General features: G+C 44.4%; 1 protein-coding gene across 1 annotated transcript in view; it reads right to left on the bottom strand.

The window, feature by feature from the left end:
• Window positions 1-26,918, bottom strand: part of EFNB1 (ephrin B1) — a 134,821-nt gene that overhangs the window by 16,830 nt on the left and 91,073 nt on the right. Inside the window, exon 3 of the mRNA XM_037909075.2 lies at window positions 1,432-1,524. Within this exon, the coding sequence (XP_037765003.1) occupies window positions 1,432-1,524 (93 nt within the window). The remainder of the gene's footprint in view (window positions 1-1,431; window positions 1,525-26,918) is intronic.

The following is a 26,918-nucleotide window of genomic DNA, read 5'->3' as shown; positions in this document are numbered from 1 at the left end:
CATTTTAGTTTAAGAACTGGATTTTCTTGCAGAAAGCAGTTTTTGCCATCTTACTTTGGTGCAGAATAGTTCAGACTTGAAAGTTCTGTCTAGTTTATATATTAGGCAGGAACTGAGAACAGGCCAATTCAGCACAGGCTAAACAACTTCAGCTATTTTTAGAGACCTGCAGTATCCAACATTCAGATTTGTTCTCCCAGCAATGGGGAACATGGCAACCTCCTTTATGTACGGCACTGAGGAAGCTGGAGGACTCTGCCTGATCACAGACCAAACCAGTTTCAGTTGACCATCCATCTCAGAGTCTGAGCTCATTTCCAGCGAAGTGATAAAACCAAGGTGGGGTGGAACTGACACTTACTGTAACTTGGGCTCATAATGCTGTGTGTGCACAAATGTTGGCCAAAACAGGGCCCTAAAACTCAAACTCTGCTGAACAATTGGGAAATGTCACTGCTCAAACAGCAGTTGCCCTGTTCTCCCTAATCAACATGCCAGACTATAGCCAGTAACCCCACTTTGGGCCTCGAGAGGAAGAGGCTGCTATAAAAAGTTGCTTGAACTTTCTAAAGTGTTAGCACAAAAGGGGGAAAAAATAATTCCAATTAGATCTCTGTTTTGGAGAGACCACCCTCTTGTGGGAAAGTAATGATGGAACATTTAATTAGATGGAAACAGCTCATTCCATTAGCAGCCAATCAGAATATCTGTTGCATGGGCCCTCCCAGATAAGGCCATGAATGCTTCAGAATCTTGAACCATGATTGGCTGCTAAACTCAAATGATTTAATTCTCTTCATTAAACTCAAATGATTTAATCCTCTTCATTATCTAAATGACATTCTAATCATTTGGGACAGGGGCGGGCGGTATTCACAATCAGAAGTGGGAAGTCTGGGGCACTGAAAAATAAAGTGTAGGAAACAACCCTGCACTGCCCCCTGGATTACAGGGGACTTCATAGGTCGTCTTCTCTCTCAGTTTCTCCAGTATGCCTGGAGCAAAAATGGGGCAACCCAAAGGCATCATCATCACCTGTATTTTACAGCATCAAATGAGCCACAGGCTTCTGGGCACCATAACATTTATTATAAAATTGATCAACATAAGTTAGTGATCAAATACAAAGACATCAAACTAGCTCCTCCCTCACCACTCCCCACATTATGTCACAATTAAGATAAACAACTCAACCAAAAGACACCAGTTCTTCAGTCCGGCCAAGCTCAGTCCCTTCATGAGAAACCTCCTGTAGTGTTGGGAGTTGCAAACCTGCTGTCCCAATGGTACTTTGTCAAGCTCCCAAGAAGGGTTTGCTAGCACATCTCAGCAAGCCTGGACTGCACAGCGGCTATGTAAAACGTAGCACATTTCATTTCAATACTGATTTCATGTCCAATGGGAAAACTCCAGAGGACTGGAGTGACTCACCCTGCCCCACTTTCATGACAATCTTCATAGAGCGTGTCTGGCAGACTCCACCTTCTCTGTTCTCCAGGCCTTCCAGAGTCCCATTGGAAGTGGCTACAGGGAAAAAGAAGACTCAGTTAAAGAGCATTTATTAAATGGAAGGGTCTTCAAGAAGGCAAGGAAAGAGGCATAGATTAACATGGGGGTGGTGCCCCAAAAAGAGTGGTTCAACAGTTACTCTGATCTCCTGTCTGTGCTGAGCTAACCTAAAGGAATGGGGAGCAATTTAAAGAGGATTGCTTGTGTCGCTGCAGAAACACAGGGGGCTCCATGTCTCTTCAGCTGTGTTCTCTTTGCTAAACAGTGGGATGCAGTGCTTTAGACCTTTATTCAGTGGCTGGTCACCTCAGGCTAGCTGTTCAGAAAGGTCCCAAGAAAAACCTTGAGGGTTTCTCCTAACATTACCGTTGCAAAATTCTGTTTACAATCAGAGTAAGAGAATGAAACTGAACAAAGAAATTCAGAAAACATATCAGGAAAACCTCCTGAGAGCAGGAGCCAGTTAGGCTACAAAATAGTATTATATGAGTCCTAGTAACATTTTTCCATCTCTCTCCTGATGTGCACATTCATTCCACAATGTTCTCACCTCCCTCCCCACTTCTAGCCTTGGGTCAGGATATTTATGGGCTTCCTCATTCTACAGTCCTGAGCACACAGTAAATGTTTAATATACCGAACTCTAGTCTTCTGTAGTCTTCTCCAAATCCCAGCTGCTCCACCCCCCAGTTCCACTCACTCAAACCTCCAGCCCATTAAAATAGTTATCCTGCTGCTTGAACTGGTTGCTGAGCTGCTAATTAGATTGTACTCCAAGGAAAAATGAGAAACCAAATCTGACAAAGGCCAAGGCTCCCATTCCACAGCCATAGCACAATGAGGATAAAAGCTGCAGAGAGGCAGCAGGGTACTGGAAGAGAGGAATGCTCCGGAGGCTGAACTTTCCAAGCCATAAACCAGAGAGATTCTCTCCATTACTTTGTCTCCCCTTAATAGGGAGCTTGTTAACCCCATGAGGACAAAACGTGAAATGTTCTTTTCACCAACCTGTCGCCCTCCCCCTCTTAAGGCTGGTTAATGGCTTTCTGAGCAGCCTGGGGCACTAGCCTAACACTTAAAGGGGCTGCTACTGCTCAGAAAAGTGGCAGTTGATGGACAGACCCCAGCTGCCTCATGGAATGGAGTCTACAGTCCTCTCTCTCCTCCTTGTTACGCTGCCTCCTTCTGACCCAGTCCCCAGCTCCAGCCCCATAGCAGCTTCTCCTCCAAGAGGCACAGCGCAGCACTTGATGAGCTCAGCTCAGGAATATGGGCTGCTACAGCAGCACAGACCAGTGGTCTGTCTAGAACTGGATTATCCCTCCTCCTCCTCATCTCACTTGATAAGACTGGTCCATCTGTGCAAGGAGATGCCGCAGAGGAAGGAGACAGTTCTCGCTCACACTCACTCACCTCTTCCCACCCATATTAGAAGGTTCAGGGGGGATTTCTTCCTGCCCCCAGCTCCTGCTGAGTTTATGCTCTGAAGCCTAAGGACTTGCAGCCCTGAAAATGTTTACCTGAGAGCATGTCACAGTAGATGCTATTACACCAAGATTTTCCTTAATTTTTTTTTTTTAAAGAAGGATTGGGGGAGGCACTCCACACATGAAGTATAAATAATTCAGCATACAGTCAGGAAGGATGGTCTTTCAGTTAAAGCACAGGACTGAGATGGAGAAGATCTGGGTTCAGGACCCAGACTCTGCCACACAGACTGAGAGACCATGGCAAGTTCCTTGATCTCTCTGTACCTCAGTTCCCCATCTGTAAAACAAGGACAATACCACCTCCTTTCTCCACCTTTTATTTGTTTTGCCTACCTTCAATGCAAGTTCTTTGGGATAGGGACTGTATCTTACTATATATCTGTTCAGTGTCTAGCACAATGAGGCCCCAATTACAGTTGATTTCTACCATAATGCAAATCACAAATAAAAGCATCTGGGAGACATTTTTATTGCCAGGAATAAAGCTTTACTGGTTATTTTTTGTTTCGCAACCATTTCATACAAATAAAGTACAGTACACACAGGAATTACTTTTCAGACCACTTGAACGCACTCATCTCTGAGCGCAGAAGAGAAAGTGGCTGTTTAACAGCAACGCCAGGGCCACTTAAAAAGACAGTGTTTCCCATGATAAGGAAGCAGTTCTGAATCAGGCCCTTCATCACCCATACCTCATCCTCAAGGCTTATGGGCCCTTCATCGCCCCCTCTACCGCCAGTAGATAATTCCCCTTACTGCTTGAGGTGTGTGATAGGAACATGTATGTATGCACAGTATAAATTATACATATATAATTACACACTGTGCATCAAAGAATGTAAACTCAGAGCCCCAATGGATTCGAATGGCTATAATTTCAGGGCAGAAATCAGCTAAACTCACATTAACTTTTTTTTTTTTTTTTGGTCTGTGCAGATTTTAAGTCTCTTTTGTTCCTGTGGGAGTGAAGTAAGCCACACACCTCTTGCTGTTACGGAGAAGAAAATGACATATCAACATGCTCAAGAGCCTCCTCTCGTGACTGGAGCAGCTCTGATATGCCTGCCTGTGTTGCGGCTAGGACTGGGAGTCATGTGTAGTTAGGCGCTTGGTTAGACTGTATACCACCCTAACAAGCACCATATAATTATCAAAAGAGAAACTGCTGTGTCTCTGAATTTAGAATAGTGCCCCAGGATAATCCTGGCCCTTCAAGAGTGGGTGCTGTGGGTGGGAAATGGAGTCCCTTGATACGGATCTTTTCGCCTTGCCTTCTGATCCCCGACCCGTCCGTTATATGGATGGCGCCATACTAGGGCAAAACAGAATTTGGCCAGGATATCTGGGCTAATCCCCATCCCTAACTCCTGCACAGAGCACCATGGCATATTTAATAGCCAAAAGAGGATAGGAGGTTTGTGAAAGGCCTGAGCCCTTCCCTCCCTCTGTAGTACAAAGAGTCTTATTTTAAGGGGAAACACAGGAAACTGATGACATGTGGCTGACTGGAATAAACACATCAGGAACGCAAGGGAATCTTTAGGGTTACAAATCTGATTATGTCTCAGCTCGGATGTTATGGGTAGTAGCAAGGGCCTGAAACAAGGTCTCTTTCCTAGTGACCCAACCCAAACAAATAGGGTTCCAGGATTGTTCAGTCTGGTGCCTTGGTCAGGATCAATAAACAGTGATTCACAGGAACGTACAGCCCTTCCTTAGTATACCTAGTTAACAGTGCAACGCTTTGCACAGAGAAGGGGAACTGCCTGATGAGCCCACAGGAATCTGCTGATACTCTGAAGCAGGTGATCAGATACTTCCTTAATATGAAATAAATACAAATGTTATAAGTGATCAGAAAGTGCCCTTATAACCCTCCTGTGGCACCAATTTCCCAGACGACCAACTCGTCACTGCCTGAAGTCTTATTTCACTGTGTGTTTGGGATTCACAGGCTGTTAGTTTCATTAAGTGCTCTGCCACCATCAGCCCTAAGTCAACTGGATGGAGGGGCCAGGGAAGTTTCCCTTTGAGAACCATGCTAACAATTTCCATCTCTTGGTCAGGCCCTGAACTCAGACCCCTCACAGCGGCATTTTAGGGAGATAATTCCTCTGTCAGGAGAAATGGATAGCTCCCGAACAAGCAGGGGTGCTGGAACAATTTTTATGGCTGAGAGGAGTGCTGAGAGCCACTGAACCGAACTGTAAAATCCTGTATATAATGGAATCCACTTCAAGCCAAGGGGTGCAGCAGCACCCCCAGTCCCAGCACCTATGGGATCAAGAAGAGATATGGTTCCCTCTATGCCTTCTCACCCTGCCATGTAAATTCAGGTCAGGTCTTTATCTGCTTCAGATTTTCTAGAAGACTATCAGTGTTACCAGCCTCTAGCCCACTCTTACCAATTTACTATCGATGTTGAGAACTGTCAACTCAGTCCACTACTCAACTTTTGCGTATCAGAAATTATAATCAACATACACAATAACATCCTGTGTTCCATACAGAGGAGTGACAGGGTTCCCAATAAAACAAAGGGTCACTAGTAAGACAAGCAGGCCCATAATGAGGACTCTTCGTTGAACTGACGAGCAGGCAAATGAGAGAACGGTGTAGGCGAGTTAGGGAGAGCTGTTCATTTCCCCTCAGAAACAGCAAAAAGAAGTTGGTTTCTTTGAAATCATCTGACCTACAAATCCTGAACTTCCCCTTTGTTGTGGGAAGACAGGGCAGTTACCCTATTTAGATGGCTGGAGGGTACAGGACAAGCCAGTGGGCATCCTAACAGACTCTATGATGCCACGGAGATGGAAAGATGCCCGCACACCCATTCACTCTTCTGTGTTTAGGGTCCAGAATAAAAACAGAACTGACTAATGGCCAAAAGCATAATTCTAAAACAGTTTCACATACAGGAAACTACACACACCCTAGCCTACCATTACAAGCAATGGGGCTATGGGAACGCGGCAAGTGTAAACTGTATTCCATACACCCATGGCAGTCAGTTCATCTCTGGTGGGCACAAGGCAAGATATTTTGTAAGATAAAAATCAAGGAACACTCCTTCCCCCCACCCCACTTGTGACTGGTTTATGGGAAGAAAGGGGGATTAGAAACAAAAGAAAATGTAAAACTGTTGGATACCTTTCTCCATCTATCAATTTTTATCCTATTATAGAGAAAACCATCCAGGTCCATGGGGTGCTCTGCTCTGGTCCTTAGATCTAGCCCTTTAGATACAGGAGCACAATAGCCAGAGAAAGCTGCACAAGATTGCACCGACCAGAGACAAGGCAGTGGCTCCTGACAGAGAAAAAGACTCACGGAAAAGATGGGTGCAAGCTATTTCTCTGGAACCAAACAGAACATTGGCAGGCATGGTGAAAGCAGGAGCAAGAGCTCAAATTGCCCCACTCCCTTCCTAAGGAGCACCATCAGCAGCCAGTAGGGGAAGGAGATCAACTTGACGTGCCAGTGTAAACCACAACAAGGAGCTAGTGCTATGGCAGGGAAGTGCATACCACAGAGTATTCTAAGTCGTGTAGACATTCAACTACATGGTGCGTTTGTATGGCCTTGCTGTGATGAGCGTCACCACCATGCCCTCTCCACAAGAGTATCAGTGCCACATCCTCAAGCCAAAGCAGCAGCAGCTGTGATGAGGAGATTGGATTAGCATCATGCCCCACCATGCTTTTTGCTGCAATAGGCAAAGGTCCCTTAATTAGTATAAGCAGGAGCTCAGCAAAGCCAGCCTTAGTGGCACTGGCCATACCAGCATTTTCTTGTAGCCACATCAATTTCTGCAGGATTTTTCCTTCATTTGCCAGAGCAGGGAGTGGGAGCCTCCCCTGTGCAAACTCTCTTTTCATGAGTTTAGCATTTGGTTAGGAGAGTTGTTAGAGGTCTCCATTCATCTCAAGGGAGAGTTAACCCTCGGACCCAGCGATAAGAATGTAATGTCAATGCTGTTAACTACATCACTGCTAATCAATTTAGGAGAAACACTCCGCTAATACAGAGCTGTGAGCAGAGCTTGAGCTGTTGGTAGAGCATGCTTATGGCTTCTAAGCACACAACAAATGGAATGTTGAGAGAAGGCTGAAGCTCACCAATTGGCTAGTACATGGGGTATTAACATACCAGGTGGAGGTTTAGGAGAATCCAGATACACAGGATTCTTCCTGTGTCTAGCTACTAGCAGCAGGAATATCCTCTGTGTGGGGCCTTTCCCTCATACCAGCTGGTCATGTCTTACTCTCCAGTGTAAATGCTTAAATGGTGTACAACAATTTGATTTTGGAGGATCTGAAGCCATGGAAGGCGTACCTGTTGGCAGACAGATGCAGGGGTCTTTTAACTGGTCAACTTTGGATGGAATAAGATGTTTGATTTCTCTCATGATTCCCTTTAGCAGATCTCTGTTATGATTTGGGCCCCAATGCACAATCAACATTCTGAGACTGTAGCAAATCCAAACAGTTTTTCTTTTATTATTCTTAAATACTCTGCCATCTGTGTACAACAGCCTGATGCTAGGTGCAGCCAAACACAGCACAGATACAGTACGCAATCTGGCTCTGCAATCCCTCTTCCTCTTCTCCAGAACTGTGCGGGTCCAACATCCAGGAGGCCTTATATAGCCTTCAGTTAGGGCCTTTGCTTTCAGTCACAACGTTTTTCTGTTCTTTTTAAGAAGGTGATTTCCCCCTCCCCTGGGCAGAGTAAGATCTGATGAGCTCCCACCTCAGAGAGCTTAAGAGAAGCTCCAAGTGTAGGAACATTAGGCTCTTCAGCCACAAGTGGCCCTGCAGTTTGGGAAGGGAAGGCTGGGGCAATTACACTCCAAGAAAAGAGCCCATTATCTAGCCAGATGCTAAGAAGAAAGACGTAGATTCCCCAACTCTTAGCTCCTATTGATCTCATGGTTAAAGGAAAAAACAGCTGCATCACAGCAACCCCACTGCCTGCCTCCTCCATGCACCCTCCCTCTCCATTGGTTGTTCTGAACAGTGCGAGAGCACATCATGGGAAATCTAAAAAAAGAAAAAGACGTGACTCCCGACTACACCCAGACAAGGACAAAACCCTCTAGAAGAGCTTGGGTTGTGGTTTTGTTGTAATTGCAGGATCAGGGAGAGTCAGGATTGAAATTCTGCCCTCTTTGGGAGAAAATCCATACACATGCTTCATCAGTTCCACAGGAAAGCCTGGGCCTCTCTATACGAGGCAGCTAATGAGCTAAGGACAAGGCAACAAGATGGAGACCAGCCCTTCACCAACATCCAGAGGGAAGTGGAACCAACACACTTTGTCTAATGAATTTATCTTTACACTTTTACTAAATTATCACAGATGGCTATTCTTTCAGCAATAGGTTCCTTCTGTCCCATGCAACCCATTAAGATTCCCCCCACCTTCCCCATCTGCCCCAGCGCCTCACCTGTGCCAGTCCTAGCCATCATACCAGTTTCCCTCTCCTTCCCAGGTCCTCCCCAGACTTCCTAAAGCTCTGTCAGGCAGGGGAATTTTTACTGTGTCTTTACTACAGAGTTTATCTAGCACCCAGGTATTAGCACCTGGGTTAATCCAACCTGGGTGCGAGTGGCCGAACGCAAAGCTCTGCCTGAGTTATTGTGTCCTCATTGGTGTTGCACTCATGTGTGTGTGTCACTAGGACTTCTGGGGGCATATCCCACTGCTCTTTGTGTTGCACTAAGATGAGCTGCTCTGTTTCCATCCCAGTGAATTGGGGAGGAATGTATCTGTCTTCTGGGCACATGGGGGGAAATTGTGGGAGGCACTGGAGAACTACCAGAAGGTTTAGCCTGCGCTCTCACTACGAAGTGAGCAGGTTACTAACCCGACTGAAAACAGCACCCGAGCTCCAGCCAGGCCAGCTACCCCAGGGTCAAAGCACCAAACTTCGATGAAAGGGTTACATCTGTGTGGACAGGGAAGAAGGTTAGAGGCAACACCCGGGTAAGAGCCCAAGTTAACCCTGCAGTGAAGACATACCCTAAACGTCTCAGAGGCACATGCTGATAGGATTCTATGCAAACCCACAAACTGTGGGAGGGTTTTAGATACAAATCAACTCCTGCATTTTTTTTAGCCACTCCTTTTGCCTGCTCCTCCCACTTCTGGCTTTGCACTTTCTTTCATGACACTTCCTCCATGTCCTGGAGACCAGAGCATAGCTACCAAACTCCCGCTGAGCCCAGGGTAAGAGATTAGATGGTTTCTCCACCTCCAGTTCCTATGACCCAAGTTACTTGTCGCTTTCTCCGCAAGCCATGGTGCGATCTTTAAGGATGTTTCCAGGTCACAAAGCAGAGCCAATCATGTGTACAGGAAACCACAACCACAAAGCCTTGTTTGAAAAGCATAGCTGAACAAGAAGGCATTGCATCCTCTACCCCTGTAGATGGAGTCCCATTTCCCCAGTGTTACCTGGGTGATACTACCCCTCCTTTACTGCACATAGCAATAACTGTAGAGGCTATTTCATTTCTGGGCTATGCTGTAGGGCAGGGGTCAGCAACCTCTGGCACGTGTACCAAAGACAGCACGGGAGCCAATTTTTAAGGCATGCTGCTGCCGGCAAGGTCCCAGCCGCCGGCCCTGCTCAGCCCACTGCCGAACCCAGGCCGGCAGCGGGCTGAGCGGGGCCAGCGGCCGGGACCCTGGCTGGCAGGAGCTGGCGGACAGAACCCCAGATCAGCAGCGGGTTGAGCCACTCAGCCCACTGCTGGTCTGGGGTCCTGGCTGCCGGCCCCACTCAGCCCGCTGCCGGTCTGGGGTTCTGGCTGCTGGTCCCTCGCCAGCCAGGATCCCAGCCGCGGGCCCTGCTCAACCTACTGGCAGCCTAGGTGAATGGAACCCCAGGCTGGCAGTGGGTTGAGCGGGCCGGCGGCGTAAGATCAGCATTTTAATTTAATTTTAAATGAAGCTACCTTAAAATTTTGAAAACCTTGTTTAGTTTACATACGACAATAGTTTAGTTATATAATATACTGACTTATAGAGAGAGACCTTCTAAAAAACATTAAAATGTATTACTGGCACCCAAAACCTTAAATTAAAGTGAATAAATGAAGACTCGGCACACCACTTCTGAAAGGTTGCCGACCCCTGCTGTAGGGTAACAGCCTGATGTGTACCTGATGTTTTGCTCTCCCTCTCCCGACATTGCCGCCCCTCTTCCCTCCCCCTGCAGCACACATGCACACAAGCCCCTTCCAACAGATCAGGAATAGTTATTCAATTGCCTGCCAGAGCAAGTACCGGGAGGTTTGTGCAGGGTCTGGCAGGCAGGGGACTAGGATGCTGAGCTGTCACTCTGCCAAGGAGTTTGTGAACAACCTTTCAAACTGGAGAGGCAGCTGCACTGGGAAGGAGACTCTAAAGCCACAGAAATTTGTACTGAAGCCAGTCCAGCCCTGTCCCAACCCCATATTAGTGCAGCATGGGAAAGGCTAGGGTTCCACACACCCTCATGGTATCTCAGGAGCAGAGGATCCAAGTTCACTTTCCAGTCTGGGAATCTAAGGAAAAGAGCAGCCAGCCTCTCTCTCTTTCTCTGCTTCCATCTACCTAGCTTTTTACATGCCCCACATCAGTACGGTAACCAAGAGCCTCTCTCACCTTCAAGAAGGCTAATCCTGAACTGCATCAGGCAGCATTTGTGTTACATTTAATACATCAAATTCTTCATTTTTCTCAAGACGCAATTACCTCATTACTCACTTGGGAACCCTAAGCTTTCCGTAGTTAAGGCTAGCATCAGCAGCTCAGCAAGTGACCAAGGCTTGTATCTAATGTATGTTAAACAGAGCAGACTATAGCCTTTTATTGTTATTTTAAATATGGAGAGGCAGGCTGGGGGTCTTCAGATCCCAGCCTGCAACATCCCATTGAGTAGGAAGCAGCCTGACAAAGGCAGTGCTTGTAGACCTACCCTTTCAGAGCAAAGACAAAGGTAGTTGTCTGATCTAATCCAGGGGAGACTACAAACATTCCAGAGCATGCTAGTTCTGGACAGGAGGGCAAAGTGAAAAGGAATAGCCTGAAATTAAACTGATGCCTGCATCTAGATGAACTCTGGTGGGAGAGGGCAAGATGCTACAGACCAAACCTAGCCTATAAATCTCACCCCAAAGCATAGCTGCCAAGGTCCCCAGGGTGCTCTTTCTTCCAGTGGTACGGTGCATCTCAAACAGAGAGGGGACTTCACTGAGTGGCAATTAGAGATGAGCAAAATAATTTTGGATGAATAGTTTATTCAACCAAAAAAAATATGCAATTTTGATTGACTCAAAACTGTTTGTGAATTTGACACAAATAAACTGGCCATTCACAAAAGGGCCAGCAGTGATGGTACTGGTGGTGCTACCACCCCCTAATAGTCTTTAGCACAGTGGTTAGAGCACTCACCTGGGATGGGGGAGACCCAGGTTCAAATCTCTGCTCTAGACAGACCCAAAAAGAAATGTGTGTGATTGACATGCCAGTTACTGAAAATGCGATGGCTCCTCAAAAGAAAAAAGCTGTAAACTAGTCTGCACTTGCCTTGGTGGAAACAGATTAGAAATCCCTAGGTTCAAATAGTATTTCTCAGGGTTGGAGGGCTCTGGACAGGCCCATGCACAGAACTCAGAACAGGGATGCCACAGGCCTGAGTGGTTTCTATACACTATAACCCTTGACATTTAAGGACTCCCTTTGGGAAGATGTAATTACTGGATTAAAATGCCTGAACTTTCCATGGAGTGAAAGCTGGTGCTGAGCTGGTACTGGCTCCAGGTTGAAGCAGGTGGCTGCAAGCCAGACTTGAGTTAACATTCTGCACTCCCCCATTGTCCTGAGCAGATACTAAAGATGCACGATGCACACACACAGGTTCCCAGACAGTTTGTCCCTCTAGTCTCCATTGCAACAACAGCACCTGGCAGCTGCCCTTTTGACCTGATTCCCGTCACCGATAACCCTTTTTGCAGATGCTAAAAGGAAACTTACTATAGAAATGGGTCAGCAGAAACAGTCACTGCACCATCAAGTTTCAATACAGATGCTGCAGAGTGAAGCAAGTAGGGTCTTCTCAACAACCAGAGACAGAAAAGACCTGGTACACTAAACTAGTTCATTCTCCTACTCAAGAAACAGGGCAAGATTGTTACCCGCAGTGTCTTCACCAATCTAGTTTTAAATATCCCCAAGTCACACTCCTTCCAACACCTCCTTTGAGAGACCCACAGTCTAAGCACTCTATTACAAACTGTTTCCACATTGCCAACCCCAAGCATTCAGAAACCGTGAATCAGCCTCCTCCTCCTCCCCCTCAACAGCCAAAAAAAATTAGCTTAATCATGAGTTTTTAAAATGAATAAGTTTTGGGTTCTTTTTGTTTGCTTTCAGGGTTCACATTTTCAGGCTTTCCTACACAGCCACGAGGGATAATGAAAGCTGAGACTCTCAAAATCAGAGGACTCCAAAAGCGAGGTCTTTAAAAACACTGACTATAAGAGTTGGCCACACTGCTATTTCCCAATATTCAATCTAACATTACCTTTGCTTGATGATATCACCACACCTCCTTATTTGTCCATAAAAGCCCCATATACCCTGCTTCCATATGGGCCCCACTTGGAAGAGGCACTCTTAACAAGGAAGACATGAGTATGCTGTACAGGAACAGGTATAGGTAGTCAGTGATACCATGTGAACATGCATGTGCTGGAGGCTCCATCAAATCTTTATATTGTTCAGTTTCTCTCGCAAAGGGCTAAGCAACAGCCAGTATCCTACTACAGGGACAGTAAATTTTCACTGAGCACAGACATAGTGGCATGGCTTGGGGATATACAGTTAGTGCATTAAACATTTACCTCCAGAGAGCAAGGTTCAAGTACTCCAGCACTCGAACCAATACACAGCAATTTAAACTAACCAGAATAAAGATCTCTGAATATTTCAAGAGACTGGATGGACTTGAGAGAAAAGTCCTTTATACTAATTAATACTCTATGTTGTGTGGCACTGGATAATAGGCTCATTAGAAATAACCTACATACAATATAAATCCTGCTTAGGGCACATTTGAACTAAATTTGGTGGCATCTGCCCAGCTTGTTCATGGAAATCACCACCACCTACTGAAAATCAATTACAGTACAAGAGAAATAGTTAGAGGTGCCTCAGCAGAGGTCTAAGGACAACACATCAAAAAATCCAGAGTGTGGTGGGGAAGGGCAGAACACAACAACAGTGCTGGTTCATGAGGAGCTGGGGATAGGCAACAGAGGTACTAGGACACCCATGAAACTTGCACTTCATTGAGAGCCCCAGCAACAGCCTCCTAGCAGTGTTCTGGAAAGCAGGTTGGGCTCTGCTGAACTCCTGGTGTGCTCACCCCTTTGCTCCAAGTGGATAGAGTTCCCTCCTTCACAAGAGGGCTAATATTTGGAGGGTCTCCTGAAGTATGTGCACTGCCTGGGAGCTGCTGCTGGCTCTCCTTACAGGCACCTCTCAAACAGGAGGTTAAACTTGCCTGCTTTTTATGACATATGGAGATGGACTGCCTCCTGGCCTGCAGTGCAGGGACAGAGTACAGCCCCATCCCTGTGCAAGGAATGAAGATGCAAGTGGCCTTCTGCTGCCTCCACTATTTCTAAATAGTTTAATTCCCTCCAGTCCCCAACTATGTAGCACCACAGCCAATTCTACAAGTGTGTATCTGCAGTGAGAGGTGTGCCACCTCAGCTTGGGCTCTCTGATCATGGTGACAAGGAGATGACCCAATATTACTGCAGCACAGATTCCAGTTTGGGTTGAAAGCGGTTCCCTTTTGTTTTCACAGAAAACAACAAATTCTAGATGGAGATGGAAGAGACTATTAGGTTGTACCTAGTCCATTCCTCAGTAACGGGGAGACCAAGAGACGCTCATTCCTGTGGCGTAACCTTCAGTGATTTGCACACAGAGCCCAACAACTGGGTTCCCAACTCCTACCATTGAGAGACTACTTCCTAACAAAATAGCATCTCTCTTGCTTAGGAACGGCTTTGGTATGAAGGAAATGGGAATAGTCAGGGTGAGACAATCAAGAAACACATCATTTGCTTCACACCATTCAGAATCCAGGCTTTCTTTCTAGCTTGTGTTTATAGCTTCAGCAAGCTGCAAAACATCCCACAAAGTCACAGTAGCCTAACTTACAGAAAAGTTAGTTTAGATAAGTTTTGAAGACATTCCTAAAAATACTGAAGTATACTGTGTAAAGTATTATTTCACCTCCCCTTATAAAAAAAGGAATGAAATGCAAAAGTTACCATTAATGCAATGTTATTGTATACACATGTACAAGGAAGTCAGGAAATTCAAAATGTTGGAGTTCTCATACATTAACTCTATCACATTTATGATATGTTCTGTTGCTGTTCTTTGTTACAGGTATACCGTGGATTAGAATTTTATATCAGCCACAAACTGCACAGTATGTACAATGTGGAAGAGTTAATTTTATACCAAAATATTAAATTTTTTTGTTTGATTTCCTAGACTTACCATTAGATATTCCTCATGTTCCCAGTCTCCTGTGTGTGCTAAACTCCCTGGTTGGACCACATCTCCCATAAATGCATCCTGGGAGCTATAGTCTAGCCACCAGCCTGGCCCAAAGAAGAAAAGAGGGACATGAGGTAATTGAATTACAGCTCCCAGGAGGCGCCACAACAGCATTTCAAATAAAAATATTTCTGGTATTGGCTGTTTGGTGAAAAACTGACATTTGGTCCAAAAATCAGGCACTTCACAGAGATTCTTGTTTAATCAAAAACCCCATTTCCCATCAAAAACAAACAGTTTAGACAGAGAATTTTTGACCAACCCTAATCAAGAGAAACAGCTACACTGCCTGTACTCTCACTAAACCCAGAAAGGCTCTTTTTTAATTGGCTCTGGGATCTTTGTTCTGTTCAAACTCTAGTTCTCCGCAACATTCAGTGTAGGAGAAAAGTCTATGAGGCTGGGGCAAAAAAGGCCTTGAGGAGTCCCTGTAATCTTCGCCGAGCTATCCCTAGCAGCACTGCACGTACCCGTTCATTTTAAAGCACTGCTGGGAGCGGGACACAAAAATAAAACCTTTAGTGTCTTTTTAAAAGAAAAAAAACCAACAAACAAGAGAAGAGACATCAACTAAAGGGAAAGGTCATTCACAAAAGCTCTGTGGTGGCCCTGCACAGTTATATGTCAGAATAAAGTGCCATATAATTCTCCACCTGATGCTCTGCCGGAGTCATTTGTTGGCCCCACAGGGACCAGAAGAGGAGGAAAGCACTTATTGAGTTTTCACAGGGTGTAAATCTCTCCAGTTAGGTAGCAAAACATCCAAGACAGTGAATAAGAAATTTGCTATTAAGGGAACAGAAAGATTCATGTGGGGACACTGCCAATCCCCCAGTTAGGCTAACGACTGCTCTTTGTGCACTTTAATGTTAATAGCCTGCATAGAAGGAGATGCAGACATACCAACCATGAGTGACACTCCCCTTTGAGACTGCAGCTGCAATACTGGGCTTGGTCTGGCCACCTCATTACCGAAAAGATACCAACAAACTGGAGGGTGTTCAGAAAACAACCACAGTTATCAGGGGGCTGGGAAAGACTGATTTATGTCCAGAGATGCAAAAAGAGCTAAGTCTGTCTAGCTTGGCTAAGTGACAAATAAGGGGGAGAAAGTATGCAATTCTCTGAAGGGTGTAAACCATGAGAGGGGAAGGAATTTAGGGGGGAGGGGGGACACAATAAGGAGGATTCAAATTACAGTTAAAGGGAAAATTTGGCATGAATATCAAGAACCACTTAGTGACAATGATTTATTTGAAGAATCATTGCCCAAGGGAAGGGTTGGCAATCCCCTAATTTGGGACATTTGAAACTAGACTGGATGATACATACAAAAGCGTGCTGTTGGAGCCAGTCCTGCACGAGTGGAGCAGGACGAGTGTATCATTCAGACGGAAGTCAACACCCAACCTATCCTCCCCATAATGCAGTATTCTGTTTATATCTTGATAATATGTTATACAGTAACATCCACAACGCTTGGGCCTGAAAACTGGTGGAAGGGAGACAGGCAGAGTAAGCATGAGGAGTGTTTACACTCCAAGGGTGAACAGGTCATATATTTGATACCTAAAGCATCAAGGCATTATTTTCTTGACTGTGAGGGGCTGTGCAAGGTGGTCCTTGGGGAACTAAATAAAAAGGCAGCTGAGAACTCTCCCCCCAGGGAGCACTCTGGGCACTCTACACTTGCATGGACTCAACGACACACTTGCAACCTTCACCTCGTTTTCTGTGTTACGGAATTGTTTGGTACTCTTAAATCAGCCCTAATCAAGCTCCTGGGGTGTACTTAACCTGAACAGAACTAGCTCACTTGCCATTTGTGTCTGAAAACGGGGGACAGAGGAAACAGGCTGCTTCTTTCCCAAAATTAATACTTGAAACCACCAAAAAAAAAATCTTTCCTTCTCTCTTTTGGTCAGTCAGAAGATCTCCAGGGCATATGGGATATTTTATGGGAAGGAGAACATAACTACCCAATTCATCCTGTCTTGTGCTCATTTTCAGAAGAATGTAGGGAGCCCTTTATCTGATCCCTCCATTAACCTTGCTGTTCTGCAGACAGCCATTGCTGCCATAACTGGGGCTCAGTTAGTTGTGTTAATATCAGCTCTGAGCTTGGAGCCTGGATCAAAGAGCACAGTTATTACACAGCAGCAGCAGGAGAAAAATATCATCACTCCTAGGGCAAAGGAACTTCAAAAAGCAACTAGGACTAATTCTCGCAGGAAAGACAAGCTTTTAAAGGCAGAGCACACAAACTGGAGAGTCCTCAGCAGGACACTCACACAATTTGAGAGGATTTCAAAATATAGATTATAGCCTCTACCCATTTTGGTCACACACCACATTAGCATCCACATCAGCCAGCCTCCAAATGTGTTAAGACTCCTCGGTCCCACACCACCCCTTCAGTTCCAACACACAACCGCCCACAATGCACATATCCAATTTCCCTAAATTACTCACACACACCCCCTTAACACAAACCTCAGAAGGATACAGACCTCAGGAGACCAACTTATTGTAAAGGATGCCATTTCTATATAAGGAATTTTGAGGTCAGGGTTAAGGTTGGGCCTTTGAGTGAGACTCTGAGGAACTAGATGTGTGTACTGTGGGTGGTGAAACCGAACCAAGTTTGTCGAGAGAGGGTAAGAATCAGAGTGCTTGTCTGGATGTTGTGTTGCTTTGTGAATCAAGGATGGGGAAGATCATAGAATGATAGAAGATTAGGGTTGGAAGAGACCTCAGGAGGTCATCTAGTTCAACTCCCTACTCAAAACAGGACCAACCCCAACTAAAGATGTTAGTCATCTTAACTGACTAGCTTTAGCTGTGTTATGCTTATAAGAAGCACACAGGATCTTTTTCAGGGGAAAAGGCAATACGCCGCATTTATTGAAGATACAACAATTAATATATGCATTCAATCACACCACACACATACACACACACTATCCTGCCAGTCGATGTTATAGTTACCAGTCCAGAGTCCGGATCAATCTAGTGGCCAGCTAGGCTGATCAAGGGTAAGGAAGAGCTGGGTTCTGTCGGCCGCAACACAATGCTCCGGGGAAGCGCTGGCAGGACGAACCCAAAGTTTCATGGTAAGACACCCTGTTTATATTGTGATTTTTCTTCACTGGGACCAATGAGTTTTGCACCGTCATGCTGTAATTAATTGTTGTTTGACGAGTGCTTGTTTTTTTAAATTGTCCTTCTCATTCTTTATCCCAGCTATTTTGTCTCCATTGATAGGTGCCTGTTTTATTTTTAGAGTCGTTAATCTGCCCTCCTCTGACATTTCAATAGGGGCGTATTGCAGCCTCCTGGCGCCCTTGTGTCTGTTTTTGGTTTCTTCCTTGTATATTTGGCTCAGCAATGGCCTTCACACTTATTTTTTTACACATACATTCCTTATTCACACACAAAACAGAATTAATTTACACAGAACATTTTGAACAGGAACATTAAATTGCAATGCACAACAAAACAATCATGGCTATTCTTTTACTTGTTTTAAAATGCTAAACCTACAACAAAATAGTGACCTTAAAACGTCTGTTACTGCCTTGAAATTAGCCCAGACAGATTCTGTCATCTTTACCAAATGGTCCATTAGGCCATTCCTTTCTGCTATTCAAAAAGGGTGGCTGGCAGGATATGATTAAATCATACACTAATACATGTAATACATACTACATTATTATTTTATTATTTTTTATTTTAAATTATACAAAATACAAATATAAAATTCTACTACTACAACTGGACATTAGCATGTTTGTGTGGGAATACCCCTGACATTTTAAATTAAGAAGAGTCTAAATGTATTTGGTATAGAGAGCAACCTTGTTCTGGTAGTCACCTGACAAGCAGAGACTCCTCTGCAAAGAGGGCAGCTTTTCTGACAAACTTCCTACAGAGAACAGCCCTACTCTGATGGACCATATTAGGTACACCAAGCCAGGGCTGTCTGTACTGACCTGTCACAGGCCCCCACAAGATGAAGGGTGATAGTCACGTAGGGCAGGAAAGGGATAGAGCCAGGAGGACTAAAGGAACTTGAATATCTAGGTGCTGGGAAGCCAGGGAGGCAGCACTGAAGAATGGAAGTTCTCTGTGAAGTCCAGTGTTGTCAGCCTCTGTGGCTAGAAGCAGAAATTATCACAAATCAAGTAGCTGTCTACACTTATATTTCCCCATAAATTCCCCTGGAAGGCCTCTTCAAAACTGCAAGCTTTTATCTTGAGGCTGTAAATGTTACAGGAGCCCAAAAAACATTAGAAGCTCAGTCCAAAAGGACAAAAACAATGAGGAGTCCAGTGGCACCTTAAAGACTAACAGATTTATTTGGCCATAAGTTTTCATGGGTAAAAAACCCACTTCTTCAGATGTGTTGTTTTTGTGGATACAGACTAACACGGCTACCCCTCTGATACTAGTGCAAAAGGAGTAATTTTTCAACCTTTCCAGTTCTACTCAGAAGGCTCTGAAGAGCATGAAAAGCACCTGGAGAATCAAATCAAGTCCTCCTAAAGAAGTGAGAGTTTAAAAAGGGTTTCTGTGAATTTTCATGTTTAATTAAGGGACCACAATCAATTATTCTGGTGACTTCAGTTTTGTCCTCATCATGAAACAGCCACGCAGTTGGTAATTTCTGGTTCAGAGAAGCCCACAACTGGAATAGCAGAAGGAGCAGTGGGAGCGGATTGAGGCACAGAGCTGAGTCTCCGCTCAAGTCTGAAATAGCAGGGGAGAGCAGATCAGAGGTAACTGGCTGAAGTTTGCATAGTGCCTATCTGCTGCATTATGCCGAACTACAGCAAAGTGCTATGAGTCATCTCAGCTGTCATAAACACTAAAAATTTTATTTTTCTACCTAATGGGATAAGTCATCAGCTCGGTCTACAGAGAGCCCCAGCTGCAAGTTGGAAGCATTTTTTCTGGAAAGCATTGAGGCTCCAGAGTGAGCCGAGAAGAGTCTGCACCCATAATTGAATCTAGTTAGATTTTCCTTTCACTTAGAACTGCACCAAACATTGTGGAATCAGGAAGAGAGGTTTCCCCAACAGGAATTTCATGGAGTCTACACAAATCTCATACTGAAAAAGCTTCCCCTGAGAGCAAAGGTAAGTGTAGGAAAGGGCGAGTGAAAACTCAGTCAAATTTGCCCTGCTCCTAAAAAGTTAAAAAAGATGGTGCCATTACCATTCACTCTGTTCTGCACAGAAGCCACCCCTCCTCCCCAAGCAGTAGATCAAAGTTCTGGGTATTTACCTCCTGGTTGGGTGCAGGGACACAGTCCCTTTCTGATAGGGCTTTTCATCCCTATTAGTGCTATGAAAGGCTCAGCTATGAGATCAGCTGCCAGGGGCTGTACAGGGACAACTCTGAGCTGGAAAGGTCAGGAGGGAAGCGGAGAAGAGAAAAGAGGCAGAGGCTTAAGGACAGGGCTCAATAAAATCACATTTACTCTGGTCACGGTCTTCAGACAAGCTTCCAAGACAAGTAACCATGTGTCACCTAACAGCCATTATTTGGGTTTGACACATCCAGCGCATACATAGGCTTTGAAATTCTGAGACATACACTATTACAGGCCATTTGTCTTCACAACAGTAGATTGGGCACTCCCACATATTCAATCTCAGCACCTCCTGGGGGAGAGGAGAAGTTGCAAGCATCCTATAGCCAACACTCCATCACTCACTCCCTATTGCAGCTCCTGGTGGGACTGGAAAGGCTGCAGGTCCATCCATTCAACACCACACAGATACTCTTCCTACTCTACTCTCTAGAGTCCTCCTGTTTGGGAAAAAGGGCGGTAGCAACCCTCATTAATGACTCCATAGCAAGGTCCATAGTGAGAAAGAAAACGGTGTCATCTCCCAGGTACCAAACACTATAAGGGTAGTGGATATCTTGAAGTATCTGGAGAAACTCAATGGTCATAAGCCTTGTGGAAATGACCACTAGTACATTAAGATTCAATTAAATCAAGAACGGGTTTCAGGAACCTAGAGAAAAAACTAAAATGACCTGGAGAAATCCCTCTGGGCCCAAGCACTAGTGAATACAAACCAATACTGGAAACCAACTGATTGTGCCACTGGTGCATAAAAGAGATTTTGATTCACAACACTGCAATGCCTTCAGAGAGAAGCAGTAACTTTAGATTAGTCTGCACTTCAATAGGGTGCCAACCTCCTAGGGTCAAGCTGCTTAGGGGGGCTTTATTTACAGAAATCTCCATTTACAATAGACTCTAAGCACTTCCACTTTTAACTTGGAAAATTAGGAGCTTTTAACTTAATTCATCTGGCATGTACCTCCACCATATCAAACAAGTTGTTGTAGAATAGAAAATGAAGAGTACTGATATATTAAGGTATGTAAACACATGTAATCAGAATGGGAAAACAAGCAAGGAGAACTGTCACTGAATGACAAACTGCCATCTGCTGGGTTGATGCTATGTAACTTGAATATTGATATAAACAGGTGCAATCTATTTAGGAGAGACAAAGGGAACATAAGAATGGCCATACTGGGTCAGACCAATGATTCATCTAGCCCAGTATCCTGTCCTCCAGCTGTGGCCAGTGCCAGATGCTTCAGATGAAATGAACAAAACAGGCCAATGTAACCATCCTCAGTCCCAGCTTCTGGCAGCCAGAGGTTTAGGGACACCCAGAGCATGGGGTTGTGTCCCTGACCATCCTGGCTAATAACCACTGATGGGCCTATCCTCCATGAACCTATCTAATTCTTGTTTGAACCCAGTTATACTTTTGGGCTTCAATGCATCCTCTGGCAACAAGTTCCACAGGCTGACTGTGTGTTGTGTGAAGTACGTTCTTATGTTTGTTTTAAACCTGATGCCTATTATTTTTATTGGGTGACCCTGGTGCTTGTGTTATGTGAAGGGGTAAATAACACTCCCTATTCACTTTCTCCACACCAGGCATGGTTTTATACACCTCTGTCATATCCCCCCCTTAGTCGTCTCTTTTCTAAGCAGAACAGTCCCAGTATTTATTTATTTTTTACTTCTCCTCATACGGAAGCTGTTCTATAGCCTTAATCATTTTTCATTGCATGTGTCTGTACCTCTTTCAATTCTAATGTATCTTTTTTTGAATGGGATGACCAGAACTGCAGACGGTATTCAAGGTGTAGGAAGTACCAGGGATTTATACAGTGGCATTATGATATTTCTCTTATTATCTATCCCTTTCCTAATGGTTCCATAACATTTTGTATGTATAGTTGGGGATTATGTTTTCCAGTGTGTATTACTTTGCATTTATCAACATTGAATTTTATCTGCCATTTTGTTGCCTAGTCACCCTGTTTTGTGTGAGATCCCTTTGGAACTCTTTGCAGTCTGCTTTGGACTTATATATCTTGAATAATTCTGTATCATCTACAAACTTTCCAAATTTACTGTTAACCCCTTTTTTCAGACCATTTATGAATGTGTTGAATAGCACTGATTCAAGCACAGATCCTTGGGGCACCCCATTATTTACCTCTCTCTCTGTGCAAACTGACCATTTATTCCTGCCCTTTGTTTCTTATCTCTTAACCAGTTACTGATCCATGAGAGGACCCCCTCTTATCCCATGACTGCCTACTTCACTTATATTTAAATATTTCATATTTAAGTTCCTTCGGAACTGACCTAGTGACTTATTACTGTTTAATTTATCAATTTGTTCCAAAACTACCTCTATCAACACCTCAATCTGGGACAGTTCCCCAGATCTGTCACCTAAAAAAACAATGGCTTGATGTGGCAATCTCGCTCATATCCTCTGCAGTGCAGTGTGATGCAGAAAAATTCATTTAGCTTCTCCATAATGGCCTTGTCTTCCTTGAGGGCTCCTTTAGCAGCCTGATCATCAAGTGGCCCCACTGATTGTTTGGCAGGCCTCCTGCTTCTGATATATTTAAACATTTTAAAAGATATCTTTTGTCTCTAATTACCACTTTTACCCTGGTTAGCCATAGATTTTTTTGGCCCGCTTCACATTTAAAAAAAAACCCCAAAAACGTGAGTACACATAAGAGGCTCAAACTATATGGGGTTTTAAAAAAGTTTCCATGCATCTCGCAGGCATTTCACTTGTGTGACTATTCCTTTTGATTTCCATTTAACCTAGCTTCCTCATTTTTGTACAGTTCCCCTTTTTGAAGTTAAATGCTACTATGGTGGCCTTCACTGGTATTCCCCACCCCAAAAAAAGAATGTTACATTTAATTACTTTATGGCCACTATTACTGAGCGGTTCAGCTATATTCACCTTTTGGACCAGATTCTGTGCATCACTTAGGACTAAATCAAGAATTGCCTCTCCCTTTGAGGGTTCCAGGACTACCTGCTCCGCAAAGCAGTCATTAATGGTATCTAGAAATTTCATCTCTGTACCCTGTCCTGAGAGGACATGTTCCCAGTCAATATGGCGATAGTTGAAATCTCCCGTAATTATTGAATTTTCTGTTTTTGTGGCCTCTCTAATCTCTGAGCATTTCACAATCACTGTCACCTTCCTTGTCAGATGGTCAGTAGTATATTCCCACAGCTATACTCTTATTATTCAAGCATTTAATTTCTATTCATAGAAATTCTATGCTACTGCTTGATTCATTTAAGATTTTTACTATATTTGATTCTATGCTTTCTTTCACACACAGCCACTTCCCACCAGCACAACCTATTCTGTCATTCTTATATATTTTGTACCCTGGTATTACCGTGTCCCATTGATTATCATAATTCCAGCAAGTTTCTGTGATGCCTATTATAACAATATTCTCATTTAATACCAGGCACTGATACTCACCCATCTTTGTATTTAGACTTCTTGCATTTGTATACAAGCAGTTATAAAATTTGTCAGTACTTGTCTGCCTTCAGACCCTTTTGTTTGACTGCTTCTCTTCAGTTCCTACCTGTACATCATCAACTTCTATCCTTGCCTCTTCTTACGATATAGAAATGTCTCCTGTAATAAATCCTCCCCGTGTCTGTCTGAAGCCTGTGCTTCTCCACACCTGCAGCTTTCCCCAAGCCCTTAGTTAAAAAACTCTATGACCATTTTAATTTTACATGCCAGCAATCTGGTTCCATTCTGGTTTAGATGGAGCCCATCCATCCTGTATAGGCTTCTCCTTTCCCAAAGGTTCCCCAGTTTCTAATAAACCTAAATCCCTCCTCCCAACACCATCGTCTCACCCCACTCATTGAGACCCTGCAATTCTGCCTGCGTGTGTGGAACTGGAAGCATTTCAGAGAATGCTACCATGGGGGTCCTGGACTTTAATCTCTTACCTAGCAGCACACTTTGGCCTCCAGGACCGCTCTCCTACCTTTCTCTATGTCACTGGTGCCTACCACTATCACCGCTCCTCCCCAGCATCACACAATTCTGTCTAGATGTCTTGAACAAGAGGAAGAGGAAGCAGAGAAGACATACTTGCGTAAAAAATACTGACGATTCAGAAACAGAATGGAATAATTGTGGTGTTTTGATTATTACACAATAAATTAAACAAGAGGCATCAGAACATCAAGGCTATAAAAAACAAGAACGAAACATTCTTGGCCCAACTCTAGAAGTACTCAAAGCTGCAATGCTACTCTCATGGGGAATTTTAACTATCCAGATAGCTGTTTGTGTTCTCCAACAGCCAAACATACTCGAAATGTACTTAAGGTACAAAAGACTACTTTGTACTCCAGAGACTCCAGCCACAGAAGAACCCACCTAGATAAATGCTGATAAGGAGGAACCAATTGAGAATAATACACAAGATTGGTATCAGTGACTGTGAGCCACTTACATCACCACAGGAAAGAATGGATACCCCTGCATTGCTTCATTTTGTGCATTAATTTTTCAGGACAGCAAATCTGGGGTAAGTTAAACAATTTAGTGAGATGTGATGGGAAGTAGTACTGAAATGTGAAAGTGCAGAATATTGGGCTATCATTAAGGTAGAGACTACAATTTTTCTGAAAAAAAGAAGAATGACCCAAGTGGCTTCATGAGGGGTTGGTTTAAAATTTGGGAGGAAAAAAACCCAACACATGGGAAATAGAAACAAGTGCAGGCAACTGAACTAGAATACAAAATTAGTTCGGACTTACAGGGGAAAGGATTAGGGAAGCATAAAAGAAAGTGTTCATGGTAGCTAAAAGAGTTAAGAGAAGTAAGATGTTTACAGATTAGATATTGATTAAAAACAGTAGATAAATACCTGGGAAAATGAAAAGGAGTACTTGTGGCACCTTAGAGACTAACCAATTTATTTGAGCATAAGCTTTCGTGAGCTACAGCTCACTTCATCGGACGCATGGAGTGGGGAGATTTATATACATAGAGAACATGAAACAATGGGTGTTACCATACACACTGTAACGAGAGCAATCAGGTAAGGTGAGCTATTACCAGCAGGAGAGCAGGGGTGGGTGGGGTGGGGAACCTTTTGTAATGACAATCAAGGTGGGCCTTTCCAGCAGTTGACAGGAACGTCTGAGGAACAGTGGTGGGTGCAGAGGGGGAGGGGGGGAATAACATGGGGAAATAGTTTTACTTTGTGTAATGACCCATCCACTCCCAGTTTTTACTCAAGCCTAAGTTAATTGTATCCAGTTTGCAAATTAATTCCAATTCAAGGAATATTTCCAACACACCTCTGAACAACACACTAACCCACAAAGACCTTCCTACCAAGACTACAAAAAGGAGGATTACTGGGTGGACTCCTCCTGAGGGTCGAAACAATAGACTGGACTTCTACATAGAGTGCTTCCGCCGACGTGCACGGGCTGAAATTGTGGAAAAGCAGCATCACTTGCCCCATAACCTCAGCCGTGCAGAACACAATGCCATCCACAGCCTCAGAGACAACTCTGACATCATAATCAAAAAGGCTGACTAAGGAGGTGCTGTCGTCATCATGAATAGGTCGGAATATGAACAAAAGGCTGCTAGACAGCTCTCCAACACCACTTTCTACAAGCCATTACCCTCTGATCCACTGAGGGTTACCAAAAGAAACTATACCATTTGCTCAAGAAACTCCCTGAAAAAGCACAAGAACAAATCCGCACAGACACACCCCTGAAACCCCAACCTGGGGTATTCTATCTGCTACCCGAGATCCATAAACCTGGAAATCCTGGATGCCCCATTATCTCAGGCACTCTGACAGCAGGATTGTCTGGCTATGTAGACTCCCACCTCAAGCCCTACGCTACCAGCACTCCCAGCTATCTTCAAGACACCACTGACTTCCTGAGGAAACTACAATCCATCGGTGACCTTCCTGAAAACACCATCCTGGCCACTATGGATGTAGAAGCCCTCTACACCAACATTCCAAACAAAGACGGACTACAAGCTGTCAGGAACAGTATCCCCGATAATGTCACGGCAAACCTGCAGGCTGACCTTTGTGACTTTGTCCTCACCCATAACTATTTTCACATTTGGGGACAATGTATACCTTCAAATCAGCGGCACTGCTATGGGTACCCGCATGGCCCCACAGTATGCCAACATTTTTATGGCTGACTTAGAACAACGCTTCCTCAGCTCTCGTCCCCTAATGCCCCTACTCTACTTGCGCTACACTGATGACATCTTCATCATCTGGACCCATGGAAAAGAAGCCCTTGAGAAATTCCACCATGATTTCAACAATTTCCATCCCACCATCAACCTCAGCCTGGACCAGTCCACACAAGAGAGCCACTTCCTCGACACTATGGTGCTAATAAGCGATGGTCACATAAACACTACTCTATACCGGAAACCTACTGACTGCTATTCCTACCTACATGCCTCCAGCTTTCATCCAGACCACACCACACGATCCATTGTCTACAGCCAAGCTCTATAATACAACCGCATTTGCTCCAACCCCTCAGAGACAAACACCTACAAGATCTCTATCAAGCGTTCTTACAACTACAATACCCACCTGCTGAAGTGAAGAAACAGATTGACAGAGCCAGAAGAGTACCCAGAAGTCACCTACTACAGGACAGGCCCAACAAAGAAAATAACAGAACGCCACTAGCCATCACCTTCAGCCCCCAACTAAAACCTCTCCAACGCATCATCAAGGATCTACAACCTATCCTGAAGGACGACCCATCACTCTCACAGATCTTGGGAGACAGGCCAGTCCTTGCTTACAGACAGCCCCCCAACCTGAAGCAAATACTCACCAGCAACCACACACCACACAACAGAACCACTAACCCAG

Source organism: Chelonia mydas, chromosome 9 (genome assembly GCF_015237465.2).
Source record: "Chelonia mydas isolate rCheMyd1 chromosome 9, rCheMyd1.pri.v2, whole genome shotgun sequence".
Classification (NCBI taxonomy): domain Eukaryota; kingdom Metazoa; phylum Chordata; order Testudines; family Cheloniidae; genus Chelonia; species Chelonia mydas.
The sequence above is the reverse complement of the archived record's forward strand: the minus strand, read 5'-3'. Positions and strand labels throughout refer to the sequence as shown.